At 43.7% G+C, this 18,363-nt stretch overlaps 1 protein-coding gene across 1 annotated transcript in view; it reads left to right on the top strand.

Moving 5' to 3' along the window:
* The window catches only part of cfap74 (cilia and flagella associated protein 74), a 404,620-nt gene that overhangs the window by 40,691 nt on the left and 345,566 nt on the right, over positions 1–18,363 (top strand). The window contains exon 2 of the mRNA XM_072244753.1: positions 15,635–15,874. Coding sequence (XP_072100854.1) covers positions 15,635–15,874 — 240 coding nt within the window. The remainder of the gene's footprint in view (positions 1–15,634; positions 15,875–18,363) is intronic.

An 18,363-nucleotide genomic window follows, 5' to 3' on the forward strand; every position in this document is an offset into this window, starting at 1 on the left:
ATGGGGTACCTTATCAAATGCCTTGCTGAAATCCATATACACTACATCTACTGCTCTACCTTCATCAATGTGTTTAGTCACATCCTCAAAAAATTCAGTCAGGCTCGTAAGGCACAACCTGTCCTTGACAAAGCCAAGCTGACTACCCTTAATCATATTATACCTCTCCAAATGTTTATAAATCCTGCCTCTCTGGATCTTCTCCATCAACTTACCAACCACTGAGGTAAGACTCATGGTCTATAATTTCCTGGGCTATCTCTGCTCCCTTTCTTGAATAAAGGAACAGCATTTGCAACCCTCCAATTCTCTGGAACTTCTCCCGACCCCATTAATGATGCAAAGATCATCGCCAGAGGCTCAGCAATCTCTTCCTTCGCCTCCCACAGTAACCTGGGGTACACTTCAACCAGTCCCAGTGACTTATCCAACTTGATGCTTTCCAAAAGCTCCAGCACATCCTTTTTCTTAATATCTACTTGCTCAAGCTTTTCAGTCTGCTGCAAGTCATCACTACAATCACCAAGATCCTTTTCCATAGTGAATATTGAAGTAAAGTACTCATTAAGTACCTCTGCTATTTCCTTCAGTTCCATACACACTTTCCCACTGTCACTCTTGATAGGTCCTATTCTTTCATGTCTTATCCTCTTGCTCTTCACATACTTGTAGAATGTCTTGGGGTTTTCCTTAATCCTGTCCACCAAGGCCTTCTCATGGCCCCTTCTGGCTCTCCTAATTTCCTTCTTAAGATCCTTCCTATTAGCCTTATAATCTTCTAGATCTCTAACATTACCTAGCTCTCTGAACCTTTTGTAAGCTTTTCTTTTCTTCTTGACTAGATTTATTACAGCCTTTGTACACTATGGTTCCTGTACCCTACCATAACTTCCCTGTCTCATTGGACCGTACCTATACAGAACTCCACACAAATATCCCCTGAATATTTGTCACATTTCTTCCATACTTTTCCCTGAGAACATGTTTCCAATATAAGCCTCCAATTTCCTGCCTGATAGCCTCATAATTCCCTTTACTCCAATCAAATGCTTTTCTAACTTGTCTGTTCTTACCTCTCTCCAATGCTATTGTAAAGGAGACAGAATTATGATCACTATCTCCAAAATGTTCTCCCACTGAGAGATCTGACACCTGACCAGGTTCATTTCCCAATACCAAATAAAGTACAGCTTCTTCTCTTGTAGGCTTATCTACATATTGTGTCAGGAAACCTTCCTGAACACACCTAACAAACTCCACCCCATCTCAACCCCTTGCTCTAGGGAGATGCCAATTGATACTTGGGAAATTAAAATCTCACATCATGACAACTCTGTTATTATTACACCTTTCCAGGATCTGTTTCCCTATCTGCTCCTCGATATCCCTGTTACTATTGGGCAGCCTATAAAAAACACTCAGCGAAGTTATTGACCCCCTTCCTGTTCCTAACCTCCACCCACAGAGACTCCATAGACAATCCCTCCATGACATCCACCTTTTCTGCAGCCGTGAACTATCTCTGATCAACAATGCCCCCACCTCTTTTGCCTCTCTCCTTGACCTTTCTGAAACATCTAAAACAACAGTACTTGAAGTAACCATTCCTGTCCCTGAGCCATCCAAGTCTCTGTAATGGCCACCACATCATATCTTCAAGTACTGATCAACGCTCTAAACTCATCCACTTTGTTCACAACACTCCTTTCGTTAAAATAGACATATCTCAAACCTTCGGTCTGAGCGCGTCCCTTCTCTATCACTTGTCTATCCTCCCTCTCACACTGTCTACTAGCTTTCTCTATTTGTGAGCTAACCCCCAGTCTCTTCAATTCGGTTCCCACCCCCAAACAATTCTAGTTTAAACCCTCCCCAGCAGCCTTAACAAACCTCCCCGCCAGGATATTGGTCCCCCTGGGATTCAAGTGCAACCTGTCCTTTTTGTACAGGTCACACCTGCCCCAAAAGAGGTCCCAATGATCCAGAAATCTAAATCCCTGCCCCCTGCTCCAATCCCTCAGCCACGCATTTATCCTCTACCTCATCCTATTCCTATACTGTACTCACTGTCACGTGGCACAGGCAGTAATCCCGAGATTACTACCTTTGCGGTCCTGCTTCTCAACTTCCCTCCTAACTCTCTGTAGTCTTTTTTCAGGACCTCTTCCCTTTTCCTACCTATGTCATTGGTACCAATATGTACCACGACCTCTGGCTGTTCTCCCTCCTGCCGCAGGATATCTTGGACGTGATCTGAAACATTCCGGGCCCTGGCACCTGGGAGGCAAACGACAATCCGAGTTTCTTCCTTGCATCCACAGAACCGCCTGTCTGGCCTCCTAACTGTAGAGTCCCCTATCACTACTACCTTCCTCTTCCCTTCCCTACCCTTCTGAGCTACAGGGCCAGACTCTGTGTCAGAGGCGCGGCCACTGTACCTGACTCTTCCCCTTCCCCCTCCTGACTGTGACCCACCTGTCTGTCTCCCGTGTGACCACCTGCCTATAACTCCTTTCTATCACCTCATCATGGTCATGCACTTTGGTAGAAGAAATGAAAGGGTTAATTATTTTCTAAATAACCATATAACAATTACAGCACAGAAACAGGCCATCTCGGCCCTTCTAGTCCGTGCCGAACTAATGAAGAGAAAATTCAAAAATCTGAGGCACATAGGGACTTGGGAGTCCTTGTGCAGGATTCCCTGAAGGATAATTTGCAGGCTGAGTCTGTGGTGAGGAAACTAAATGCATTCATTTCAAGAAGACTAGAATATAAAAGCAAGGATGTAATATTGATATTAATGTTGAGATTTTATAAAGCACCGATGAGTCCTCATTCGGAGTATTGTGAACAGTTTGGGCCTCTTATCTTAGAAAGGATATGCTGAAACTGCAGAGGGTTTAAAGGAGGTTCACAAAAATGATTCCAGGAATGGCTTGTCATATGAGGAGCATTTGATAGCTCCTGGCCTGTATCCACTGCATTTCAGTAGTATGAGGGGTGACCTCATTCAAACCTATCGAATCGTGAAAAGCCCTGATAGAGTGAATGTGGAGAGGATGTTTCCTATGGTGGGAGAGTCTAAGACCAGAGGACACAGCCTCAGAATAGAGGGATGTCCTTTTAGAACAGAGATGAGGAGGAATTTCTTCAGCCAGAGACTAGTGAATCTGTGGAGTTCTTTGCCACAGGCAGCGTCTTTATGTATATTTAAGGCAGAGGTTGATAGATTCTTGATTGGTCACAGCATGATGGGATATGGGGTAGGGGGGAGAAGGCAGGAGTTTGGGGTTGAGGGAAAAAAATGGATCAGCCATGCTGAAATGGCAGAGCAGATTCGATGGACCAAATGGCCTAGTTCTGCTCCTATCACAAACAAGAGAGAGTGTGCAGATACTGGAAGTCTGAGCAACAGACACAAATACCCTTCCTGCCGAAGGGTTTCAACCCAAACCATCAACCGTACGCCTTTCCTAGATGCTGCCTGGCCTGCTGAGTTCCTCCAGCATTTTGTGTCTGAAATTCCGCTCCTATATCTTATGGTCTTATGAAACTATCTTTTGAATATGTTAATAAAAATGGGTATAAGCAGAAGTAGAAGAATCTGATGCACCATGCTTTAAACTATCATTAAAAATACCCAATGGCTATTGCAAATAATAAGGCCCTGTAATAATTTTATTTAAAAACACACTGTCTATTGCCAACAACTATCATTTATTTGAATTAAATTATAAGAATAATTATGATTAATATTTCCTAACAAGAATGGTTCACTAAGAAATAATTTTGATGTTTGTTAAAGTAAACAAGAGAAAGCGGGATCTTCCAGTGGCCACACATTTTAATTCCACATCCCATTCCCATTCTGACATGTCTATCCACGGTCTCCTCTACTGTAAAGATGAAGCCACACTCAGGATGGAGGAACAGCACCTTATATTCTGTCTGGGTAGCCTCCAACCTGATGGCATGAACATTGACTTCTCTAACTTCCATTAATGCCCCACCTCCCCTTCGTACCCCAACTGTTATTTATTATTATTATTATTGATTTTTTTTCTCTCTCTCTCTCTCACTCTCCTTTTTCTCCCTCTGTCCCTCTCATTATACCCCTTGCCCATCCTCTGGGCTTCCCCCCTCCCCCTTTTCCTTCTCCCTGGGCCTCCTGTCCCATGATCCTCTCATATCCCTTTTGCCAATCACCTGTCCAGCTCTTGGCTCCATCCCTCCCCCTCCTGTCTTCTCCTATCATTTCGGATCTCCCCCTCCCCCTCCCACTTTCAAATCTCTTACTAGCTCTTCTTTCAATTAGTCCTGACGAAGGGTCTCGGCCCAAAACGTCGACTGTACCTTTTCCTATAGATGCTGTCTGGCCTGCTGCGTTCACCAGCAATTTTTATGTGTGTTGCTAGTAATCTTTTTAGTCCATCTTATTTTCACATCTTTCTTAATTTTGCTATGTAAAATAGTGATCACATTTCACCAGTGCTCCTGTGGTTGTGAAGGATCCTTAGGATGTCCTGAGATTTTGTGAAACAACAGGGATTAGCATAACAATATTACTGTGCCGGCGACCTAGGTTCAATTCCTGCTGATGTCTGTAAGAGGTTTGTATGCTCTCCCTTTGACAGCATGGGCTTTCTCCGAGTGTTCAGATTTCCTCTCACACTCCAAAGACCTAAGAACTAGTAGGTTAATTGGTTACATGGGTGTAATCGGAAGGTATGGGATTGTTGGGCCAGAAAGACCTGTTACTGTGCTGTATCTCTAAACAAAAAAAAATAAAAACATACAACTAGAAGCCTAAATGATCCCTTTCACAGAGAACTTCAAGATCACCCAATCAAACACATTGTTTCCTGAAGCCCTTCATGGATGCAAGCCAGCACTTTGTACTGGTAGTACGGAGCTGAGTTGCAGAGGATAGTGAAATGGATTCAATTCTGACTGCTGTTGTTGTTTTCGTGGCGTTTCCACATTCTCCCTGTGACTGCATGGCTTTTCCTCCCACATTCCCAAGATGTGAAAGTTGTCAGTTAATTGTCCTTCATGGGAAGTGAGTAGAAGAATCGGGGATGAATTGAATGGATTAAAAATATCGAGATTGGTGTAAATAGGTACTTGATGGCTAGGATAAGAAAAAATAACACCATAAGACCATAAGACATAGGTGCAGAATTAAGCTATTTGGCCCACCAAATCTGCTCTGCAAGTCCATTACAGCTGATTTATTATCCTTCTCACCCCTCATTCTCCTGCTCGCTCTCTTTGACGCCCTTACTAATTGAGAATCTTACTCAATGACAGTAAGACGAAAGAGCTGATTGTAGACTTCAGGAAGGGTAAGACAAAGGAACACACACCAATCCTTATAGAGAGATCAGAACTGGAGAGAGTGAGCAGTTTCAAGTTCCTGGGTGTCAAAATCTCTGAGGACCTAACCTGGTCCCAACATATTGATGCAGTTATAGGGAAGGCAAGACAGCGAATATAGTTCATTAGGAGTTTGAAGAGATTTGATATGTCAACAAATACACTCAAAAACTTCTATAGATGTACTGTTGTCAGTACCTCCAGTTGAACTCTGTCTTTTTGTGTGGTTTTGTATTGCTATGTGCTCTTGTTTGTTTTCGTGCTCCTGTCCCTGCTCCTGCTCTACTCCGGCCCCTGTATTACTGAGTACTCCACCTCTCACCTGTTTCTCAATATTACCTGATTTGCTGCCACTTCTGTCTCATTGTGCTCCTCCTATCATCTGCCTCTCTGTTTATTCAGTGTGTTTTGTTGCCAGATTGTGCCAGTGAGTTCTCCTGAGCCTTTCCAGCATTCGTATTTGAACTCTGTCCGTCTGAATATCAATGCTGCCTGTTTCCCAATTCTGTTTTTTTTTGATTTCTCTAGAACTTTTGATCTTTGCCTGAACTTTGACACTGACTTTGTTGCCTCTCTGGATTTGCTACTCAAGAAATATCACAGTGCGCACAGTACTTGGTCTGCGATTGGGTCCCTGCTTCAGCGTCCTGACAGCTATGGCGAGCATTCTGACAGGCCGCATCACTGTCTGGTATGGTGGGGGGGGCTACTGCACAGGGCCAAAAGAAGCTGCAGAGCGTCGGCTCGATCTTGGGCACTAGTACCCAGGACATCTTTTGGGAGCGGTGTCTCAGAAAGGCAGTGTCCATTATTAAGGACCTCCAGCACCCAGGTCATGCCTTTTTCTCACTGTTACCATCAGGTAGGAGGTACAGAAGCCTGAAGGCACACACTCAGTGATCCAGGAACAACGTCTTCCCCTCCACCATCAGATTCCTAAATGGACATTGAACCCTTGGGCACGACCTCACTTTTTAAATATATGCTGCATTTATATATTATTTCTGTTTGTTGGACAATTTTTAATCTATTCTAAATATGTATATTGTAATTGATGTACTTATTTATTACTATTTTCTTCTATATTATGTATTGCATTGAACTGCTGCTGCTAAGTTAACAAATTTCACGACATCTGATTCTGAGCTCAGCTTTAAATATACAGTATTCAATAACTTGGCCTCCACAACCTTTTGTGATAATGAATTTCATAGATTCGCCATTACACGTTATTTGATACACACAATATACTAGAGGAACTCAGGTTAGGCAGCATCTATGGAAAGGAATGGAGTCGATGTTTCCGGCCAAGACCCTTCATATGAACTCTATTCTGAGATCCTCCTGCATTTTGTGGGTGTTGCTCCGGATTTTCAGCAACTGCAGAATCTCTTGGGTTTATAAAGCAGCTTATGCCTTCAGTTGGCCTGAATCTGAACCTAAATTTTATAATCTAAATCTAAAAACGGCTTCAACCTAAGGCTGAGAATATAAACAGTACAAGGACTGACACAGCCACCTAATGCACAAATGGGACCTTAAAATATCACCATGCTGTGTCCTGTGAAACCAGAGAGCACATAACATTCTAACACTATATAAACTTCAGAGCAATATTTTGCTCTCCAGCAGGACATTGTCTTATGTGAGGGACTTGAAATTATAACTGTGATTGCAGGTTCAGCTCTTAAATTGAAAGTTCAAAGTAAATTTATTATCAAAATATATATATGTCACTGAACATCCCATTCCCATTCTGACATGTCTATCACGGCCTCCTCTACTGTAAAGATGAAGCCACACTCAGGTTAGAGGAACAACACCTTATATTCCGTCTGGGTAGCCTCCAACCTGATGGCATGAACATCGACTTCTCTAACTTCCGCTAAGGCCCCACCTCCCCCTCGTACCCCATTTGTTACTTATTTTTATGCACACATTCTTTCTCTCACTCTCCTTTTTCTCCCTCTGTCCCTCTGAATATACCTCTTGCCCATCCTTTGGGTCCCTCCCCCCGCCTTGTCTTTCTTCCCGGACCTCCTGTCCCATGATCGTCTCGTATCCCCTTTTGCCTATCACCTGTCCAGCTCTTGGCTCTATCCCTCCCCCTCCTGTCTTCTCCTATCATTTTGTATCTCCTCCTCCCCCTCCCACTTTCAAATCTCTTACTCACTCTTCCTTCAGTTAGTCCTGACGAAGGGTCTCGGCCTGAAACGTCGACTGCACCTCTTCCTACAGATGCTGCCTGGCCTGCTGCGTTCACCAGCAACTTTGATGTGTGTTGCTTATATGTCACTGAGATTCGTTTTCTTACAGGCATTCAAAATTCACGATTCAAGATTCAGGATTTTTAAATGTCATTTCCTGTACATAATTGTAAAGAGAATAAAATTATTGTTACTCCATATCTGATGCAGCATAAAATAAAAACAATAAGATAAAAAACAATAATAAGAACACAACAAATATAAATACATAAGATAGCTTATTGATTGAATGTCCATAAAGCAATGTTAGGCACAGGAGTATCTGTACAGAAGGTGACTCTGACAGGAAATAATAAAGTAGTGGAGATTGGCAGTTTGGGTGGTCAGTTAGCAGGTGGAGGTATTCAGCCTTACTGCTTGGGAAAAATAACTGGTTTTGAGTCTGGTGGTCTGGCATGGATACTACTTTTAAATCCAAAATTCAAAGTAAATTTATTAATAAAATATGTATGTAACCCTCTCACTAGGCTCATATGCAATCTTGGCTTGATAGCTAACTCAGCAAACAGCCACGGGACACAGCAGTGAGAAGGCCATCTTTATAAACAATATACGTCTAGGGTCATCTATATTTGGTGTTCAACCAAACAGGAAAGTCAGGAAGTTCTAATTAACTGAACCTCAATTTGAATGAATGCTGTATAAATACTACCCATGCACAATTATTGATCAGCAAGAAATAGCAGATTGTACACTGCATAAGATTATAAAGAAAATATATTTGCCAATTTCAGTTTTATCAAACAGTTAATAGGAAAAAGAAAAGAAAAACAATTATAAGGGCCAATACAATGTGTACATATAAAAGTTGCTGGTGAACGCAGCAGGCCAGACAGCATCTATAGGAAAAGGTACAGTCGACGTTTTGGGCCGAGACCCTTCGTCAGGACTAACTGAAAGAAGAGCTAGTAAGAGATTTGAAAGTGGGAGGGGGAGGGGGAGATCCAAAATGATAGGAGAAGACAGGAGGGGCAGGGATGGAGTCAAGAGCTGGACAGGTGATTGGCAAAAGGGACACGAGAGGATCATAGGGCAGGAGGCCTAGGGAGAATACCCGTTGGAGCTCATACTGGACTATTCAGGGATGTATCTGTTACTCAAGTGCTGGACCCACGGTCTGCATGAAAACACCTGCCACATTTTTGAACTCCCCTCGAAGACCATCTTGAGCAAACTGGCTCTCTCTCTCAGGAGTATTACACTTCCTTGAAGCCATTCATCTACACAAAGTACTTCTTGCCACGGGTTCTGCAGCTCCTACCATAAGACCCCAAACCAAATTACTGTCCTTCAGAAAACTCTCTCTGCACCACTCTCTAGAACCTTCTCCAGAATGGCCTACACAACATTCCTAAGTTGAACAAGCTGCTTATACTTACCTGAAATTAAAACATTCTATAGCGGACGCACTGCTTTTGCAGAAAACTACTAAAATGAAATACCTACAGAATAGCAGTAGAAATCTTAACCAGGACATTACATGCATATTCATCATATACTACCGTGCGATTTGTTTTCTTCCAGGTATTCACATTAGAACAAAAATACAATAGAATCAATGAAAAACTAAACACGAAGACTAACAACCAATGTGCAAAAGAATGACAACTGGTATAAAACCAAAAATATAACAAACATTGAACAAGCAAGTAAATAACTACATAACCACCATCTCTAGGAAAAGGTACAGTCGACGTTTCAGGCCAAGACCTTTTGTCAGGACTAACTGAAAGAAGAGCTAGTAAGAGACACTAGTAAGAGAGTTCTCTTACTAGCTCTTTTTTCAGTTAGTCCTGACGAAGGGTCTCGGCCCGAAACATCAACTTTACCTCTTCCTAGAGATGCTGCCTGGCCTGCTGCGTTCACCAGCAACTTTGATGTGTGTTGCTTGAATTTCCAGCATCTGCAGATTTCCTCGTGTTTACATAACCACCATGATAGCATTGCTGTTAGTGCGTTCCAGAGTTGAGATTTCAATTCCAGTGCCATCTGTAAGGAGCTTGTACATCGTTCCTGTGAGTGCGTGGGTTTCCTCTGGGTGTTTCAGTTTCCTCACACAGCCTACAGATGTACCAGTTAGTTGATTAATTCATCAGAATCAGAATCAGGTTTATTATCACAGGCATGTGACGTGAAATTTGTTAACTTGGCGCAGCAGTTCAATGCAATACATAATCTAGCAGAGAGAAAAAAAATAAAATAAAACATAATAATAATAAACAAGCAAATCAATTATGTATATCGAATAGATTTTTTTCAAACTTGCAAAAACGGAAATACTGTATATTAAAAAAAAAGTGAGGTAGTGTCCAAACTTTCAATGTCAATTTAGGAATCTGATGGCAGGGGGGAAGAAGTTGTTCCTGAATCGCTGAGTGTGTGCTTTCAGGCTTCTGTACCTCCTACCTGATGGTAACAGTGAGAAAAGTGCATGCCCTGGTTGCTGGGGGTCCTTAATAATGGACGCTTCCTTTCTGAGACACCACTTCCTAAAGATGTCCTGGGTACTAGTCCACAAGATGGAGCTGACTAGATTTACAACCCTCTGCAGCTTCTTCTGGTCCTGTGCAGTAGCCCCTCCATACCAGACAATGATGCAGCCTGTCAAAATGCTCTCTACGGTACAACTTCAGAAGTTTCTGAGTGTATGTGTTGACATGTCAAATCTCTTCAAACTCCTAATAAAGTATAGCTGCTGTCTTGCCTTCTTTATAACTACATCGATATGTTGGGACCAGGTTAGATCCTCTTAGATCCTGACACCCAGGAACTTGAAGCTGCTCACTCTTTACACATCTGATCCATCTATGAGGATTGGTATGTGTTCCTTCGTCTTACTCTTCCTGAAGTCCACAATCAGCTCTTTTGTCTTACTGATATTGAGTGCCAGGTTGTTGCTGCGGCACCGTTCCACTAGTTGGCATAACTTACTCCTGTACGCCCTCTCGTCACCACCTGAGGTTCTACCAACGATGGTTGTATTGTCAGCAAATTTATAGGTGGTATTTGAGCTGTGCCTAGCCACACAATCATGTGTATATAGAGAGTAGAGCAGCAGGCTAAGCACACACTCCTGAGGTGCGCCAGTGTTGATCATAGAAACATAGAAAAATAGGTGCAGGAGTAGGCCATTCGGCCCTTCGAGCCTGCACCGCCATTCAGTATGATCATGGCTGATCATCCAACATCATCAGTGAGGAGGATATGTTATCACCAATCCACACAGACTGCGGTCTTCCAGTTAGGAAGTTGAGGACCCAATTGCAGAGGGAGATACAAAGGCCCAGGTTCTGCAACTTCTCAGTCAGGATTGTGGGAATGATGGTATTTAATGTTTCATTGTAAATTGTCCCGTTATTATGCCAGGGTTAGATAAGTGGATTGTTGGGTGGTGTATCTCAGTGGGCCAGAAATTCCTGTTCCACATCTTAAAATTTAAAAATAAAATAAATAAATAATATCGAGAACCTGAGTTGTAAAGACTTTAGAAACTTACCATACGATAAAATCCCTGTAGTAAAATAAATAGTGAAATTATTAGGAACTATTAGACTCCACGAGTTCTGTGTTTAAAGACAACAGACTAGTTTAAACCATTTTGGGCCTTTGATATGGTAAATTCAAAGTGAATCACTTCAGCACTTGATAGCATGAAATTATGCAAAATAGTTGTTTTCAGTTAGATTATATGGTTAACTGTCAAAATGTATTTTGTCAAGACTTTTTTCAGTAGATTAGAGGTCATGTGCACCACCCAAAAGAGAGCCAAAGATTGCAGGTTCAATCCTTTTCTTCGTGCTAAGTTTATTAATTAAGAATAGAGTTGATTGTGATGCCCTGCATGATAGAATACTCTGACCATACTGACCAGTTGATATCACTGGTGAAGATAAATCATTTGTCAAGATGCTGAAGGACAATCATTGATTTTGTTTTGCAAACAGTTTAGTACCAGTTCTTCAATTCATGACCAATGAATTTCATCATTCAGGATACATTCTTAAAGTACAGAATTTATTTAGAGGGCACATGCTATGACGAGTGGTTAGACTAACTTCAGTTGTTTTCTCTGGAGTGGCGGAGGCTGAGGGTAGATCAGATAGAGGTTTATAAGGTTATGAGAGGCATAGCTAGAGAGACCATATTTTTTCCCAAGAATAAACTGTCTAATATCAGAGGGCATAGCATTTAAGGTCAGAGGGGATAATTTCAAAGGAGATGTGAGGGGCATGTTTTTTACACAGAGGATGGTGTGTGCATGGAATGCACTGCCTAGGGAGGTGGTAGAGGCAGGTACATTAGGGACTTTTAGGTGACACTTAGATAGGCACATGGATGTGATGAAAATAGGATATTGATACTGTGTGGGCAGAAGTAATTAGTTTAGTTGGTACTTGATTCCTAATTTAATTTGTTTGGCACAACACTATGGGCTGAAAGGCCTGTTCTTGACCTGTACTGTTCTATATTCTACATACCACTGTGGACAATTCTTTCAATCACAAAGTACTGTAGATAGAAACATAGAAACATAGAAAATAGGTGCCATTCAGCCCTTCGAGCCTGCACTGCCATTCAGTATGATCACGGCTGATCATCCAACTCAGAACCCTGTACCAGCCTTCCCTCCATACCCCCTGATCCCTTTAGCCACAAGGGCCATATCTGACTCCCTCTTAAACATAGCCAATGAACTGGCCTCAACTGTTTCCTGTGGCAGAGAATTCCACAGATTCACCACTATCTGTGTGAAGAAGTTTTTCCTCATCTCAGTCCTAAAAGGCTTCCCCTTTATCCTCAAACTGTGACCCCTCGTTCTGGACTTCCCCAACATCAGGAACAATCTTCCTGCATCTATCCTGTCCAATCCCTTTAGGATTTTATACGTTTCAATAAGATCCCCCCTCAATCTTCTAAATTCCAACAAATATAAGCCTAGTCGATCCAGTCTTTCATCATATGAAAGTCCTGCCATCCCAGAAATCAATCTGGTGAACCTTCTTTGTACTCCCTCTATGACAAGGATGTCTTTCCTCAGATTAGGGGACCAAAACTGCACACAATACTCCAGGTGTGGTCTCACCAAGGCCTTGTACAACTGCAGTAGTACCTCCCTGCTCCTGTACTCGAATCCTCTTGCTATGAATACCAGCATACCATTTGCGTTTTTCACTGCCTGCTGTACCTGCATGCCCACTTTCAATGACTGGTGTATAATGACACCCAGGTCTCGTTGCACCTCCCCTTTTCCTAATTGGCCACCATTCAGATAATAATCTGTTTTCCTGTTTTTGCCATCAAAGTGGATAACCTCACATTTATCCACATTAAATTACATCTGCCATGAATTTGCCCACTCACCTAACCTATCCAAGTCACCCTGCATCCTCGTAGCATCCTCCTCACAGCTAACACTGCCGCCCAGCTTCGTGTCATCTGCAAACTTGGAGATGCTTCATTTAATTCCCTCATCTAAGTCATTAATATATATTGTAAACAACTTAGGTCCCAGCACTGAGCCTTGCGGTACCCCACTAGTCATTGCCTGCCATTCTGAAAAGGTCCCATTTATTCCCACTCTTTGCTTCCTGTCTGCCAACCAATTCTCTATCCACATCAATACCTTACCCCCAATACCTTGTGCTTTAAGTTTGCACACTAATTTCCTGTGTGGGACCTTGTCAAAAGCCTTTTGAAAATCCAAATATACCACACCCACTGGTTCTCCCCTATCCACTCTACTAGTTACATCCTCAAAAAATTATATGAGATTCATCAGACATGATTTTCCTTTCACAAATCCATGCTGACTTTGTCCGATGATTTCACTGCTTTCCAAATGGAAACCTAACACTTTATTCCAGACTAATAATGCCAGTTTAGTATTGGGGACCCATACAAGCCAGCAAAGAGTTCTGCAAACATACAGTATGTCCACTACCATCCTTGCCCTCTGACAATAAAGATTCACAGTGAAACATTTTCATTAGCTTGGGAGTTGTCATTCAATGAAGATGTAATGAGAAAATTCAGAGTGCCTTCAGTGCAAAAGCATTTGCACATCAGAGGAAAATGATATTTGAAGAAAAAGACTTCAGAGTTTGTGGTCTTCCAGGTAGCAGTGACCCCTGACCTCAAATGTGCTTCTCTGAGAAGTCATTCCTGAACCGAGGAAAGGCCTCCACTTTATCAGCACATCTTTAGACTTGTCAAGTACCTGGAAAAGAGCTCAAAACACTAGCTTAAAGACCAGAATAACTTGCCCTTGTATTCTCCTCACTTTTATCCCTCACTGTTACTGTGAGTGATCTGCCTGAGAATTTAGGCAACTGAATGGTCATATTATCACCAGATACTCACCTACTGGTGGGCAAGGAGGGAGCTAACATCCTGGGCACGCTACGTGCCTCAACCAACATCAGTGCAGTGTGGGATCTTGCTGCACACAGCTGCCTGTTGTGGGAAATAGCTGGAAGAGCAGGCACCACAGTGCAACTTCCCTGTGTGGGCAATGGTGGGAGGAGGAAAATGGTGCCATAAGGTGAGGGAGAGAGTTGCAGATAGAATAAGGGAAAGAGAGAGGGAGGGCAAATGCAGAAGGGTAGATGGAGGAAGGGGTAGGTGGTGTGTGGGGTAAGGAGGGATACGGAAGGTGGTAGTGATGGGCAGGTGGTGGGTAAGGCTGGAGGAGGGGAAGGTTGAAGAAGGGAGTGAGAGTTGCAGAAACATAGAAAACATACAGCACAATACAGGCCCTTCGGCCCACAAAGCTGTGCTGAACATGTACCTACCTAGAACTACCTAGGCTTTACCCATAGCCTTCTATTTTTCTAAGCTTCATGTAGCCATCCAGGAGTCTCTTAAAAGACCCTATCATTTCCACCTCCAACACCACCACCGGCAGCCCATTCCATGCACTTACCACTCTCTGCGTAAGAAAAACTTACCCCTAATATCTCCTCTGTACCTACTACCAAGCATCTTAAAACTATGCCCTCTTGTGCTAGCCATTTCAGCCCTGGGGAAAGGCCTGTCTGACTGTCCATATGATCAATGCTTCTCATTATCTTGTACACCTCTATCAAGTCACCTCAGATCCTCTGTTGCTCCAAGGAGAAAAGGCCAAGTTCACTCAACCTATTCTCATAAGGCATGCTCCCCAATCCAGGCAACTCCTTGTAAATCTCCCCTGCACCCTTTCTATGGTTTTCACGTCCTTCCTATAGTGAGGCAACCAGAATTGAGCACAATACTCCAAGTGTGGTCTGACCAGGGTCCTATATAGCTGTAACATTACCTCTCGGCTCTTAAACTCAATCCCACAATTGATAAAGGCCAGACGACTGTATGTCTTCTTAACCACAGAGTCAACCTGCGTAACAGCTTTGAGTGTCTTATGGACTCGGACCCCAAGATCCTTCTGATCCTCCACTCTGCCAAGAGTCTTACCATTAATGCTATATTCTGCTATCATATTTGACCTACCAAAATGAACCACCTCACACTTATTGGGTTTGAACTCCATCTGCCACTTCTCAACACAGTTTTGCATCCTATCAGTGTCCCACTATAACCTCTGACAGCCCTCCACACTATCCACAACACGCTCAACCTTTGTGTCATCAGCAAATTTACTAACCCATCCTTCCACTTCCTCATCCAGGTCATTTATAAAAATCACAAAGAGTAGGGGTCCCAGAACAGATCCCTGAGGTACACCACTGGTCACCGGCCTCCATGCAGAAGGTGTAAAGAAAAGAGGAAGGTAGAGTCGGATGGTGAGGGGTAGATCGTGGGTGGGGAAGGAGGGGTGGAGAGTGGTAGGGAGGGGGAGATAAGGCGGGGAAGGGAGGGGGCAAAGAGGTGAGGAGTTTGAGATAATAGGACGGGGAGGTGGTTAGGGTGATGTGGGTGAGGGGATGAAGGAAAGGGCTAAGGGAGGGGTGAGGGAGAGTAGATGATAGGAGGACGCGCTGAGGGAGGCGCAGCGGATGCGAGTTGTGTTTGCGAGTTGTTGTTGTTGTAAGCGTCACCCTGGCGACCAGCAGCCGAGCAGCTTATTGGCGGTTTGAGTCGCATGCTCCCGCCCACACCCGAGCAGCCCGCCACCATTGGATCGGTACGCAGCACTGTTCCCATTGGGTGTCCCGAACGCGGCTTCTATTGGGCGCAAAAAGAGCCGTCGTCATAGAAATGGAGAACGCGGTGCTGAGCAGTGGCAATTGGAGGTGAGGGGTGAGGGGTGAGGGGGGAGAGGGGAGAGAGAGGAGAGGGAGGAGAGGGAGGAGGGGAGGGGAGGAGAGGGAGGAGGGGAGGGGAGGAGAGGGAGGAGGGGAGGGGAGGGGAGGGGAGGGGAGGGATAGAGGGGAGAGGAGAGGTGAGAGGGAAGGGGGAAGGGAGAGGGGAAGAGATGGGAGGAGAACGCGGTGCTGAGTAATAGCAATTGGAGGTGAGGGGGAGGGGAGAGGGAAAGAGGAACGGAGTGGAAGAGATGGGAAGAGGAGAGGGAGAAGAGGAATTGATGGGGAGAGGGAAGAAAGAGGAAGGGGAAGGGGGAGTGGGAAGGGAGGTAGGATAGGGAAGAAGGAGAAAGTAAGGAAGAATGAGACGGAAGGGAGGAGGGATATGGGAGAAGGACAAAATAAAGGGAGGAAAGGAGGAATGGGAGGAGAAAGTTGAGGGAGAGGTGGAAAGGAGGGAGAAAGTGGAGGGAGGAAAGGAGTGTACCAGGGAAAGAGAAAGCAGAGGGAAAATGGGAGCGATGACTAATGGTCAATTGGTTTGATCAGAAATTTGAGAGGACATAATGCAGTGACCCGTGGCAGTGTTTTTGGAGCTTTGACTGGAGGTTAATTGCATTTGAATTGATTAGCAAGAACAAATTATAGTGAGGGAGGGGCAAGCACAGCGGCCATTATCAGAGAGGCAGAGTCAGAGTAGAAATTTGAGGCTTTAGCTCTTTGAGGAGTCATCAAAGGGAGGCTTCAGTCAGAGAAGGCGAAAGCAAAAAAGCTGTTGGTAGAGGTCCTCTTTCTCGCCCTCGCCCCCGCCCCCCATTTACATTTGGTTGGAACTATAGAGATTCCAGGCAGGATAACGGAATGTTTCTCTTGTGGGATGTGGGAAAGTAGGGAGACCTCCAGTGTCATACACAAAATGCTAGAGGCAGCATCTATGGAAAAAAGTACAGTCAAGGTTTCAGGCCGGAATGGACAGGAGGTTCTGTGGGAAAGAGCAAGGTTCCTGGATGGTATGTTGGATTCCAGGTGCCAGGGTTCAGGACATCTCAGATCGTGTCCTCAGCATTTTGAAGGGGAAGGGTGAACAGCCAGAGGTTGTGGTCCTCTTAGGTACCAGCGACATGGGTTGGACGAGTAACGAAGTTTTGCAAAGGGAGTTTAGGGAGTTAGGTGCTAAGTTAAGGGGTAGGATTAACCTCTCCAGCATTATTTTCCAATGGTACAATATCCACTCTCGCCCTTCTTCTACATTTTATGTATCTGAAGAAAGTTTTGGTAGCCTCTTTAATATTGGCTAGCCTACTTTGGTATTCCATCTGTACCTTCTTAATGATTTTTTTATTTGCCTTCTGTGATAAAGCTTCCCAATCTAACTTCCCACAAATCTGTTCTCTATTATATGTCCTTTCTTTGACTTTTATGTGAGCTTTGGACTTCTCTTGATAGTTATGTTTGTGTCATCATTATTAGAATATTTCCTCCTCTTTGGGATGTATATATCCTATGCTTTCTGAATTGCTTCCAGAAATTCCAGCTATTGCTAATCTGCCTGATACCTCTGACTTTAGCTTTTCCTCAAATTTCAGGATGAATTTAATCATATTGTGATCACTAGCCCCTCAGAGTTCTTTTACCTTAAACTCGCTAATCAATTCTGTTTTATTGCAAAACACCCCAGCCAGAATAGCTGATCGTCTAGTGGGCTGAACCACAAGCTGCTCTAAAAGCCATCTCGTAGACACTCTAGAAATTCCCCCTCCTGTAATCCAGCACCAACCTGATTTTCCTAATCTAACTGCGTAATGACATCCTTCATGAGTATTTTAACCTTTCAGTTTTGGCATGCATTTTCTGACTCCCATTGTAATTGTAGGCAACATCCTTGTTGTCTGTGGTTCTGTATACAACTTCTGTCAGGGTCTTTTTACCCTTGCAGTTCCTTAGCTCTATCCACAATGTTTTAACACCTTCCAATCCTATGTCACCTCTTTCTAATGATTTAATTTCATTTTTAGCAACAGAGCAATGCCTCCTCCTCTGCCTTCCTGCCTCTCCTTTCTATATGATGTGTATCATTGGACATAAAGCTTCCAGTTATCATAAGACCATAAGACAAAGGAGCAGAAGTAGGCCATTCGGCCCATCGAGTCTGCTCCACCATTTTATCATGAGCTGATCCATTTTCTCCTATTTAGTCCCACTCCCCTGCCTTCTCACCATAACCTTTGATGCCCTGGCTACTCAGATACCTATCAATCTCTGCCTTAAATACACCCAATGACTTGGCCCCCACTGCTGCCCGTGGCAACAAATTCCATAGATTCACCACCCTCTGACTAAAAAAATTTCTTCGCATTTCTGTTCTGAAAGGGCGCCCTTCAATCCTTAAGTCATGCCGTCTCGTACTAGACTCCCCCATCATGGGAAACAACTTTGCCACGTCCACTCTGTCCATGCCTTTTAACATTCGAAATGTT

The sequence above is a fragment of the Mobula birostris genome, chromosome 27 (assembly GCF_030028105.1).
Source record: "Mobula birostris isolate sMobBir1 chromosome 27, sMobBir1.hap1, whole genome shotgun sequence".
Classification (NCBI taxonomy): domain Eukaryota; kingdom Metazoa; phylum Chordata; class Chondrichthyes; order Myliobatiformes; family Myliobatidae; genus Mobula; species Mobula birostris.